Consider the following 12,758-nt stretch of genomic DNA (forward strand, 5'->3'; position numbering starts at 1 on the left):
GCTCCCGGGCGCCACGTCCTCGCAGTCGCGCCTGGGGCCTCCGGGGCGGAGGGTGTGGAGAGCCGCAGGGAAGGTGAGATGAGAGGGAAGCGAGTGGGAGAGGAGTTGAGGAAACTGACCATGATCTCAAACTCCGAGGTTTCGAAAGCCGGAACTTAATTGACTTGATTGGATTTCTCTTCTTATCTGTGAAGGGACGAAACACTCCCGAGGTGAAATACAAAGGGCCCAGAATCTTTGTGGGAAAGATAAAAGGTTTGGGACAGGAGAGCTTTGTAAAGCAAACTACCCCACCCTCACCTGCACCCCTCAAAACGAAGGTTACATCAACATTCAAGTCTTTGTTGTTCGCCAACAAGCGGTTGAACTCGCTCCCCGACGCCTTTGGAGGGTGGCGTCATTTCAGTACCAAGTAATGACGATTATTGGACTAAACTTCATAAAGCCGGGTCCTGGCAGGGCGCGGTGACCGGAACTCTGGACGTGGGAGCCCGCGCTCGCTCCCCGCCTCCCTTGCCCTCCCTCCGTTGCCTGCGGTCAGGGGGAATTCATTTCTACTTCGCCGTCAATCCAAAGGGATTTAACTCCGTGGTCTGTTAAACGAAGTTGTGCAAAGGTGATGGAAAAATTAGTTTCAGAGGGGGCTCGGCGCCTTTTTTCTGACGTCCTCCTTTTTTAAAGTACGGGGAGAGAAACCTAACTGCGTGATTTGCTGAGCAGTCCGCTGTTTGTGGTTGTCGTTATTGTTTTTACAGAGAGGGTGATCTTTCCTGTCCCTTTGTGGGGCATCCTGAAAACTGAAGGCCGTGTGAGAAATTACTGAGGATCTGCTTTCCTTGCATGAGACCCAGTATCTGGACAACTATAAAGCAAAGATTCATGTTCGTTCCTTCTCTAACTCTCTCTCTCTGCACCCTCCACCCCCAGCCCCAATCTCATTCCAGTTGTAAACTACGGTAGGGTGAATATTATCAGTAGGTATTAGAAAATCTTGCCATCAAGTTGTGCCTCAGTTGTTGACTGTAAACTATTCCATTTCCTCATTTCCTTTAGCAGCAAAACAAAAACAATTCTTAGACAAGATCTCACGTAGGGCTCAAGACAGCATGTGCAGCAGCCAGGGAGGGAAAAATCAGCCAGAAAACAAAATGGTTGCAACTGCTAACATTCATTTAAAAAGTTACAATCAAGAATCACTTAATTTTGGTCAGATTTAAGAGCATAAGGAGTTTAAAATGAAATTAAATATTGCTTTTAACTGCAGAGCACCATAATCATTGAATCATTGGCCCATTTTGTCTTTTCTGGTGATTGGTTTACAAAATGCAGGTACAACTGAGAAGAGACCTATTTTTTTTTTTCCCCTCAGCACTTTCTAAAAAAAAAAAGAAAAAAAAAAAAAAACCTGACCAGGGTGCCTTATGTTCAACTACTGAAATTATAGGTTTTAAAACTTTTCTGAAACTCTTTTGTTCAGAAATCATTTCTGCCTGAATTGCTTTCAGATTCTGATTACATTCCCTCTCATGTTTACCTCAGATTTTTTTGGAAGTTAAAAAAAAACCCTTAATCAAATAAGAGAATAGAAACAAGGAATTCTTGTCATTCACATTTTCTCTGAGGTACTACAGTTCGCCCCTTCTCGCTTAAAAAATTGATCTGTGTTAAGACATGCTAGTAAAGTGCCTAAGAAATTGTTAGGGTTATCTGGCAGGGAGGGAAAAGCAAGGAGAGCTTTTGATTATTAGGCTCTCTATACTCAATTTCAGAGCAGTACTAATGAAAAGTCACAAAAAGTTGACATACCGGTCATTCATATCTTGTTCATTCATAGATTAGGCCCCCCCCCCAAATTTTTTATAAATAAAGTTTGCTAATTCCCTCTCTGACCCAAGAAAAACATGTTTTGGGAAGGAGTGGCTGAATGTGGGCTTCTCATTCATAAATGGTGGTATAAAATTAAACTGGACCCAATGTTGTGCTAGAACCATTTTAATATAATTATACATATCTGCCAAATCCAGGAAGAAAGGTTTATGCATATATAACTTTTCCAGTTAACATCTGCAAGCATAAACAACGATGATCTCAGTTTATAAATTCATCAGGGTCAGAGCAATTGACCAATGTCTCTTTACTGCTAGGCTTACCAACAGCAAATTACAGATGAGTTAGTGTCCTTTTGTTTCTCTTCTCTCACTCTCCTTGTCCAGAGACATTTTGTTGTAAAGTTTCAGTGCAGCTCACCTCCAGCCAAAGGTAATCTTTTTAGATAAGTACTCAGTTGCTCTGAATTTACTTATAATTATAACCTATTTAATCACAGAAGAACCCCTGCAGAGGTGGAGTTCAAGTTTGCATACAATAACAGGAGATCACAGTTTTGAAGTCTAGCACAGATTAAAAACCACAGATGTACCATTTATATAAGACACACACTGATTGTCTCTTAAACTACATATTGACTCCTTATGAACATTATTTTTTAAATAAAGTAGTGCATCTAGGACAATCAGTCGCACAATTCACACAGCCCTGAAAAGTTTTTCAGTGCCAACTACCAGTTGGTCATGAAACGTGAGTGAGCTTGAGACACTGTCCATTCCTAAGATTCAACCAAGGATTGGCTATGACATTGGAACACCTCTGCTTAAGAAGGCTATGTCCTTCCCTCCTTTCCCTCACAATTTAGTTTTGTTTGTTTATTTTTGGTGGTATTTGGTTGCACGTGGCTAGAATGCTTTCGATCACTTTGCAAATCAGTAAAACCAATGATCTAAAACTATGATAGGATCTTAAGTATCAAATGGTTTGTCCATTTCAGGTAGCTGGTTGGCAGGCCCCTCTAAGGCCTTTCATTTTTCCTTCTATGCCTCCCGGGACATTGATCAGAAGATGAGTCTGAGCATCATACCATCTAACTCTTTTAACCAATGCCTGGCTAAAACTGGAATGTCCAGCTCAGTATATTTAAAAATCACCCACAAAAAGAGGTTCTGCAGGTCCTCACAAAACCTGGAATTTCCACGAAGATGTCTGATCTTTATAATCCAAGCAGTCAGCATTGAAGTTAAGCTTCCAGGAGGCAGTTTGGTCCTTATAATCCAAGCAATCAGTGGTTGAGTTAAAACCCAAGCTTGAAGCTCCATATCCCTGGGTGGAAAGAGAAGCTGGGGACTGATTGAGATGGCTGGTGACTGCATTGGTACCCATGGGACTGAGTGTGGTCCCTGGTCCAGGAAGCTGGTGATGCATAGGGGTCAAATAAGATCCACAGTCCATGCCCCCAAAGTAGGAAGTTGAGCCAGCATATCCTTGACTATAACCTGAAGCCTGAGTATAGGTCATGGGATAGGACCTCTGCATGCAGGAAGAGGAGGTGGACAAGGGATCTGACAGTGGGGAGATGGAAGCTGGGCTCCAGATAGACACAGGAGCACTGCTGCTGGAAATGGCTGGGACTGAGGTGCTAGAGGGGGGAGTGAATTGGCCACTTGTTCCACTCTCTGAACTCACTTCCCGAGCAGGAGACGTCTTCTTTTTGGCAGGTCTCACTTTGTTTTGACCTCCATTCTGCTGTTGCTGCTGCTGTTGGCGGCACTTAGCTCTTCGATTCTTAAACCACACCTTGAAAGGGAAAGAAACTTCTTTAACGTGGTTTCAGAGACTCCTTAAGGAAAAGAGTGGCTCCCAGATTATAAATCTGTCCTAGATGGACAGATGAGCTAAGCAGACAATCTCTCCTGCCAGTGAAACTCTCATATATGTTCCTGGAATTATATGAAAGTTGGGGAGGCTCTATCTAAAAGCATTTGACCCTGCTTTACTCCTAGCTCAGAACAGTAAAATTTAAGATAATCACCCAAATCATATGACTAAAAATTCTCCCCCTCACTTTCCTATCTCTTATTTCACCCCCAATACACACATACACATAAGACCCAGCTATATTTTGGAACACTCTCACAATGGAATAGAACATATCTATGTCTTTTGGATGGGAACATAAGAGAAGTGAGGGAAAACAATCTGTTGTTATATGCCAGCAAGAACAGCCTAAATTCAAACAGTTTACAGTCCATCTTCCAGGTAGCAACTACTAATATGTAGGTTGTTTCCATCACTCGACTTTTTGTCTCTTCTAGAAAGACTCACAAAAGAAAGCTCCCAGGAGAAATGATCCTGTTGAGGAAGAAGGTCTGAAAGCTACTATTTGCCAAAACCTTCTTTATGGTAAGTGGAGTGACTCATATATACTCTGCTTTGAGCTCAAAGACAGACTTCTCTCCTAGGCTCAAGTCTGAGCCTTCAGGGTCGTGCCACTGGACACATAGATTGTTTACTGTATTATGTTCATTGGCTTGTCCACTTTGCCTCTGTGTGTAACTTTGAAAATTCTCTTTACCAGCCTTCTTCATGTTCTGCAATGAAGGTGTTGTGTTTGGTGTGTGAGGGGGGGCTTATCAGGGAAGCTACTGGCGTTTTCTGGGCAAAAGTCCTTAGTTGTCCTCTTGAATGAGCTCTCCATGTGGGTGTCTTAACTGTGGTAAAATGATGCCGTGGAGGCTGAGCGCAAACCACCCACCATGCAGAGCCATTTATTTTCTTTCAGTTAAGACTTTAGTTCAAGCCTCACAAGTGCTAAAACTTCTTTCTGACTTCGAAAAAGCCTCTTTTTGATCTGCAGTTCATGCTGATGTGTCCTAGCTGAAGGGGAGTCCCAGGTGTACATGTGGTTTAGGTGTTAAACATTCTTTCCAGAGAAATCTATATGGGACTTGCATTCCAGAAGAGTTGGGAGTTTACTTTCCTCTCCAGCTTAAGGTCAAGTTAAGGGGGAGTAAGGGGAGGGGGGAAGGTATCATTGGGATACCATGTTGATATTTTATCTGCTGAATGGCTCAGATCTAGCAAATTCTGTTCTATCCCTAAGAAGTCAAAGAAAACACTCTTACTGTGTAATTTCTTCTTCTACCACCAAACTGACATGTGACCTTGAGCAAGTCATTTACTCTATTTCTTCATCTGTAAAAATACTAGAACTATCCAGGAGCTAAGCTTCTTTTACCCTTAAAAGTAGATGAGAATGGGAGGGGGGATTTCCAACAGGGGAAGGGAAAGAACTAAAATATTATGTGCCTATCCTTGAAATCTGCCAAGGCTGGGCTTCTGTCCACCAGGGGTCCAAGGGTTCTAGGACTGTGCTTTATCATTGCAGCTAAATCACCAGTCTTACCTTGCCAACTGGACCGGAAGAACCTTGGTTATAGGATTGGGTGGGGCTGGAGGGACTAAAAGGGACACGAGGAGAAATCAGACACTCAAGGGGCCCTAAGAGAAAAGTTTCCTGGCTTCCGATGGAGCCGAGCATTTAGTTTCAAACCTTCCTCTGGTCCTCTCCAAGACCTGGAACTCTCCTGGGTCCTCAACATACACAGTGCTGGGGGGAGGGGTGGCACGGTCAGGAAGGATGGCTGTGTCTACATCTGCCCTACCTGCACCCTGGACTCGGGCAAGTTGATTTTCAGCGCCACCTCCTCCCGCATGAAGATATCTGGGTATCGGGTCTTCGCAAATAACGCTTCCAGCACGTCTAGCTGCGCCCGGGTGAACGTCGTCCTCTCCCGCCGCTGTTTCCGAGGGGTGGCTGCGGGACAAGAAGCCCAGGGCCCTTTAGGGTGCGGGAGCAGCTTCTCAGTCACACGGGGTCTCTGCGGGTGTCCGACTCCCGCCACGCCCACACCTCAGCGCTCCCCTGGTCCTCGCATCAGCTCAGCCCGGCCCCTACCCGTGTCCTCCCCACCCCCGCCCGGCCTCGATCCTCTGGCAGACCCTGCCCCTTCCAGGGGATGCCCCACTCCGCCTGACGTCGGAGATGGCTCCAGACAGAGCGTCTCTTCGAAAGCTAACCAAAAAAAAAAAAAAAAAAAGAAAGAAAGAAAGAAAAAAAAATGGAGGACAAAAAACAAGAACCCTCCAAAATCATCCCCTAAACCATCAACACAAAAACCCCACTCTGTGAAGTCAAAGGGTCCCTGAGGACCGGCAGCTCGAATTGATGGGGGCAAATCTCGATTCTGCCCGAGATCTAGGCTTTTTTAGGACTCCAAGGGCCTTTGTTCCTCCATCTTTCAAATGGGGGCATATTTCATACTCCTTGTTCTAGGAGGATTTTAAAAACCAGATCTTATCGGAAAGGAAGGCACTCACACCCGGGGTAAGTCACACCTCTAAGGATTAGAGGCTAAGGGCCTGGAGGTCAGAGGGGAAGCCCCAGGCTTGGCGGGGAGAATTTATGATGAGAAACCCGACTTCGCCAAGAGGGCACTTCCGAGGAAATGGACTGCGAGGTACAGGCAGGGTCCCCTCGCCCAAATGACAAGGGCAGTAGCCTTCCTCGCCCCACTCCTACGTTGTAGATCCACCTACTCCCTTTCCCCAGCCCCTGCCCTCTCCTCGGCCGGTAATGCCCTGTGGCTTTGAGCTGCTTCTCGGAAGGAAAACCCAGTGGAGACCTCGCCTGGAGCTGGGGCGGGGGCGACGCCACCGCCAACCCCGGTGCTCGGGGGAGAGTGTCACAGCCCCACGGAGCGGGCGTGGGGAAGGGCAGGGCAGCAGTGCCGCGGGGCTCACTTACCCGGGTAGCCCACCGAGGGGTGCAGCAAGTCCATGCCCGAAGTGGTCAGACTCAGCCCATTGACTGCGTAAGGCGGTTGCTTAAGATAAGACATCATGCTAAGGTTGTTTGGAGGCGCAAAGTCGGCCCAAATCCGGGGGACCCAGCCGGAAGGTCGCGCTTCGCCCGGGGTGGACAGATTCAGAGTCCTGGTGGGTGGGTTTGGAATGGTGGAGCTAAGGCAAAGCAAACAAACAAACAGAGGTGCTGGTTTACCGCTTCGGAGGACGCAGCTCTTCCACGTTCCACCAGTAACTTAAGAAGAGCCCGGGCTATGCAAGGCAGAGGCTTTTAAAGGACTTGCAAAGCCTCCCCCCCCCCCCACCCCGCTCCCCTCCCCAGCTGCTCTGAACTAGAGGAGATGCAGAGAGACCAGATAAACCTGTCTTCCCCACCCCCAGCCAAAACTTAAAAAAAAAAAAAAAAAAGACCCGAAGAAAGCAATACAATCTGCCTCCCGCTCCCACCCCCCCCCAACAAAACCCCACGCCTCCAAATGCACACATTGCATTCCTATCCCTACATTTGCATAGGACTCCTTGGCTGGCACTAGCTAATTGTCTCAAACAAAACTTGATTGGGGCCATTTGCAGAGACAAAGAACTCTTTGGCTAAATAAATAATGCAGATAACAAAGGCCATTGGTGAGAAACAAAGAAACAATTCAAGACATCTACCTCTCCCCAGACTGTTGCCTTTCCAAGGCAGATTTTAATTATCTTAGCTTTTTACCACTTTCAACTGCTGCGAACCTAAAATGTCAGTGCACTTAACATCTAAAATACCAACTTGCTAAACAGCAAACTTGAGAAAACTGCTCAACCACTATTATTCCACATTTGAAGTCATTTCCAGTAATCATTTTCACCTAATTAGTAGTCTGGGTAATTAGATTTCGAGGTAAGTAACAGATTTATTAGGGTTTTGGAGAACTTGATTATATGTGTCTAAAGAACTAAAGCTAAACAAACAAGTATTTAACTTTTTATCGACACCCATCAAATATTTAAACGCAGTGCAAAAAAAAAAAAAAGTCTTCAAGTTTGGCACAGGGTGTGCTAGGAATTCTGAAGTAAAGTTAGAATCCCACCAATCAGATAATGACAGGCTCCCACATTTGCAAGTAGAAAGGGTGCACATTTGTAGCGCAAGCCGCTTCCATGTTGATTTTGATGTGTAGAGGCTGCTGGTCCTACAGGAGGCAAATTTTCGGGCATTTGGGTGCCCAGCAGCTACAGCAGAGTTTCCTGTTACCTCTAGCGCCTTTCTGCACATTCTAGTTTTGAAGAAAGTAGATACACAAACACCCAAAGTTGTGAAACTAATACAATTTCTCCCTACCTTTCAAGGGTCCTAAAATCCTATAAGAAAAAGAGCTCAGAGAGGGGAAAGGAAGGAAGAAAAAGAAAAGTTATTTACTTTATTCTGTTGACTATTTCTCACTCCTCCAAGCAAAGGGATCCAAAATGGATGTTTATAGACTGGCTGTTTGCAATTTTGGCTTTTGTTTTCCTAAAAGGTGGCACTTCTCCTGCATGGATCTCTACTTTGCAACTTTGACACTATGAGAGATTGCTTCAAAATGGCGGACACAAGATTAGGAGAAGTTCCCTTTTACTTTTACAGAGGTCCTACTGAGTTTTAAGGACTCTGGATTTTCATATTTACATTGCTTAAGAGATCAAGACACAAAACTCCACAGATGGAACCCAGTTACTGCAACTTCTTCCTGATTTAAATTCATAGCAGAAAAAGCATGCTTTTCCACCCTTAGATCTAATTTAATGTAATTTTATAAATGCCCTTGTAGGAGTTTGTATTATCTCACCAGTAAAACTAATTTAGTTGCTCCTACAACAAAGACTTGATGTTTTATCTTTTCCTTTCATGATAGTTATTTGGAGGCTGTGAAAATAATATTGCTTTAAAATACAGTCATGTATTGGTTTTAATAGCCTCTAAGCTGGGGTTCTTTCTCGTTTAATGCAAACTTACTATGTCGGAAAGTTCTGAACTACTATAGAAACAAATGAAATCATATCGGATGTGCACATGAGAAATATGGAAGTGTTCTTACATGTATAGCTCTCACCCAATTAGAAATGCCTGACACATCACACATTAAAGTAGCACATTCCAGCATAAAAAGCAGTTACAAACAGAAAACAACAGGACAGAGATCCTTCTTGGAGCTCCTTTGCTCTACAATCGAAAAATGACCAAAATTCCCGGCATAGACTGTTTTCCATTTACTACCGGATACATCTTTAAAAGAAAAAGGAACAAAACAAAACTACGACGTGTTCTCCACAGCTAGCCTAGGTATGCGCTCTCCAAAGAAGAGGCCTTAGACACTTCCATCTAACTTTCAAAGCCCTGCCAGGAAGCCTTTCTCCCTTCCTCTCTAAGCAGAGCCCAGAAGGGGAAAAAGAAATCCCTTTTCAAAAATACAAGCCTCAAAACAACTGCTCAGGAGGTGGCCCCTGGAGAACTCCTACCTAGAAGGAGCGGGCGGCGGTCTCGCGGCGAGTCCGCGCAGCCGCTTGGCGCCTACACCTCCGGGCGCGAGTGACTTGGTCCGGCGTCCCTGCCCGGCAGCCCTGCAGCCTCGCAGCCCCGGCGCCCGCGGTCCTGCTCCACTTGCCCGCCCCGGGCCGCGCTGCCTTATATCTAACGGTCAATTCGTGCAATCTGTCGCTCCCCCTCCCCCCTCCTCCCTTCCCCCTTGTTTTTTTTTTTTTTTTTCTTCATCTTCCAAGGAGCCCATCTACCAGTTGCTGTGTCCTCGCTCAATAATAATTACCTCGTCCGAGAATTAATTATAATAAATGTTTTCTTGATAAACTAACGAGATAATCCGAAGGGCACACGTCCCTTAATTACAGGACGCCGTGCTCAGCTCTGCTTCTCGTCCGGGCTGATTAATTTTCTGCATGATGGAAAGGAAACAAAACTACGCGGACTGGCGACCTGCCTGCGGCTCGGAAGACAACGAAGAGGAAGAGGAGAGAGACAGAAAAAGGAGATATGCGGGCAGCGCGGAAAACAGCCGGCGCGGGCCTCCCTCCGGCGAACTCGAGTGAAAGTTTCTGGCCTCAGGGAATCAAACAACGCTGCCACTCGCGAGGGAGGGAGGAAGAAACGTGCCCAAAGGGTTGGCCTTGACTATTAATTATGGCGAGGAGAAAGCCCTGGTGTTAGCTCTGAGAGCAGAGGTCTGGGTATCTACCTGCCTTTGGGGGGAGGAGTTTCCTCTTCAACTCCTCTCTTGTGCTAATAACTTTGGTGATGGGAAAAAGTCCCGAGGAGAGCAGGAAAAATCCTGACCCCCGAAGCTCTGGGATGCAGGGAGAATTTCCAGGAGTGACCTCCCCGTCCCCTCCCCAAGCAATCCACCACTCAAGGGGCAACGCGGCTCGGCCTTCTGTCCCCGCACCCCACTTCGGTCTGTAAAGGAGGAAAAAGCCGACTCGGCGGGATTCTGACGGGGACTTGGGTTTCAAAAAGTGTGTCCTGAAACCAGACTGTGATCTCAAGAGTCACTTGAACGCTTCAACACGAAGACTTCTTCGGAGTTTGAGGCGCGACTCGTTGCCGAGGCTGGCTGCCGGCTGAGACCTTCCGCTGGTTCTCCCCCGGGCCGACCGAGATTGGAGGCTGGGCCTCAGCGCCCCGCTTGCCCCGGCGCGATCCGGCCCGCGCCGCCCGGGTGTCCCCGAGCCTGGGAGCAGAGCGCGCGAGCGCGCAAGCAGGCCGGGCCGCGGCCCCTGTCCGAGAACAACTGAGCGGCCGCCTTCCCACCGGAAGGATTCCAGTCCCCGGCTCCGTGCGGCCTCGGGCGGAGCAGGGGCCACTCACCGCCACTTCTGCCCGCCCCAGGTGCGCGCCGAGGGCTGCGAGGGGCGGGCCCGGAACCGTCCCCGGCAGTCACGTTGGAAAACGACCCTTCCACGCTCGCTCGGTCTAGGACCACAACAAACAACAGCCATGGTGTGGGGCGGGGGGGGGGGGGGGTACGGCACTCCCGGGTTTTTTCCCCCCGGGGTGGGGGGAAGTGGTGCTCAAAAAGAAAAAGGAGATTTGGAGGCCCTCTGGAAGAGGCCGAGAACCTTGGTGAGCTGCTCTTGGCTGGGGGAGAGGGGGCCGAAAAGAGCGAGCGGCGAGCGCCGGGGCGGAGGAGATGCCGGCGCTCCCCGCCTCCTCGGTTATCCTCTCGGGTTTCCTCTCACGTTCATTAGGGACAGGCAGGAGCTTGAGCGGCGGCCGCCGGCGCCCGCCGACCCGCCGGCAAGCCGGGCTTTGGGCGCGCGGAGGCGCCCAAATTATTATTATTATTAACAACATCATCATCATCATCATCACCATCCATCCATCCATCCATCCATCTAGCTACATCTGCATCTTTTTGTCTCGGACTCTGAAAACGTCCTTGGGATCAATCCAAATGACCCCAACCACATGTGATGTCCAAAGCGCAAAGATCGCAGGGAGAAACCCAGAATGGGCGTTGACATAAAACAAAACCACAAACAACACCCCTCCAAAATACCCCACATCGGACTCGGAGGGTTTCCACGACGTTTTGCGAAAGCACCGACCCCAGGAGCGCGCTCTCTCCCTTCCTCCCACTCTCGCCCTTATCTCCAGATCACAAATTTTTAGCAGTGATCGTTATTACACCTCAAAAATTTGCAAGGGAAAAAAAATACATCAGCCTTAAGAAGAACTCCACGTTCTCAAAGGTGCATCAGTGGGTCTACTAGAGGCACTGGGATGACGGTAGACAGAGGGACACGTAGATATGATATAGACAGACACGACAGACAGACACTTACCTTAGAGCCACATGGGAGGTTGGGGGGGGGGGAAATCAAATTATCCTTCAAAATTCCAAATAGCCAGCTATCCTAAAAGAAATCAAGAGCATTGAGTTAGAAACCTTGCAATCTTCACCCTTCCATGAAAAGTCAAACACAACAAAAAATATTTTTCTAAAGAACAGAAAATAAGGAAAGTCGCTCGAGTTCGAAACGCGCGTGGGCCCCTCTGTGATACATACAAAGTAGACGTGAGGAGGGCTTCTCTAGCGATTTTTATTTTTAATAACAGTGGAGGCTGAGTTGGAGCTGAGGTCGGTTCCGCTCTCAGGGAGATTTGCTGAGAAAGCGCCTCTCTGGCAACTTTTTGACGCAAACTCTCCAACCAATGGCAGGGAGAGAATGATTGACACATCTAAGCCAGAGGGAAAATAATAAAAACACACAACAGGGGGAGGAAAACAGGCCGCTGCTGCACGGGGGGACGAGCAGGCAACAAATCCAGGCCTCCGACATTACCAGAATGTTCTTGAAAGACACTGGGCTGTGCTTAAAATATACATTATGGGCCGGAGCATGTGAACTTATTGTATAATTAAAATGATGGACAGGGAGGCCTCTCCTTTCCTTCTCCTGTTCTTCCTTTCCTCTCTTCTCCCCCCACCCCCCCTTTTTTGTTTTTGCTTTTGTTTTAGGGAAGGGGAGAAAGGAAACCCATACACCTTAATATGAGAAGATAAAAATATTTAAGTCAAGGTTGGAGAAGAGTGAGCGTGGGAGATAGCTGGTTATTACATTCCACGCTAGCAGTAAGTGTGTAGAACAGACACAGAAAGCTAGTGAGACTGAAGGTTACAAACACGACTCTGCGGTCTCAAACAGGGTCAGACCACGCTGAGGGGACCGGGAAGGGTAGAGAAAGGAGACCTGGGAGTGAAGCGTAGGCATGTAAGCAAGAGAGATGCAGATACCCAAGTCCAAGAACAAACTATTTTCAAAAACTCAGTGTCTCTCTCATTCTTTATGTCCCTATAAACGTCTCCCGGCCCCCAAGCAAGAGACCCGGGCTCCTGGTTTTCGCGCAGGGTTTTTAGAGTTTTAAGAAGCCCAAGACAGCCTGCAAAGAACACGAATCCCCGAATCTAACCCCAGGGCCGGTTGGGGAGACAGCAGGAGCCAGGTCAGGATTCGGGGCTGTGAGAGTGGGGTCGGCAGGATACCCGGGGAGGGAGAGGACGTGGGAGGCCCACGCTGGAAATAATCAG

At 47.6% G+C, this 12,758-nt stretch overlaps 1 protein-coding gene across 2 annotated transcripts; it reads right to left on the reverse strand.

The window, feature by feature from the left end:
* Nucleotides 1-1,976: 1,976 nt before the first annotated feature.
* On the reverse strand, nucleotides 1,977-11,814 carry OTX2 (orthodenticle homeobox 2). 2 transcript variants are annotated; one of them, XM_036841057.1, is made up of 5 exons: nucleotides 11,736-11,814; nucleotides 11,512-11,583; nucleotides 6,638-6,852; nucleotides 5,496-5,647; nucleotides 1,977-3,627 (listed from the first exon to the last, which is right to left on the reverse strand). In XM_036841057.1, exons 3-5 carry the CDS (start codon nucleotides 6,732-6,734, stop codon nucleotides 3,007-3,009), a joined length of 870 nt encoding a protein of 289 aa, XP_036696952.1. In that variant the 5' UTR covers nucleotides 6,735-6,852; nucleotides 11,512-11,583; nucleotides 11,736-11,814; the 3' UTR covers nucleotides 1,977-3,006. The 2 variants fall into 2 exon arrangements, with proteins under 2 accessions (XP_036696952.1, XP_036696962.1); XM_036841067.1 differs by lacking the exons at nucleotides 11,512-11,583; nucleotides 11,736-11,814 and adding an exon at nucleotides 9,480-10,030.
* Nucleotides 11,815-12,758: the final 944 nt, after the last annotated feature.

Source organism: Balaenoptera musculus, chromosome 2 (genome assembly GCF_009873245.2).
Source record: "Balaenoptera musculus isolate JJ_BM4_2016_0621 chromosome 2, mBalMus1.pri.v3, whole genome shotgun sequence".
Taxonomy (NCBI): Eukaryota; Metazoa; Chordata; class Mammalia; order Artiodactyla; family Balaenopteridae; genus Balaenoptera; species Balaenoptera musculus.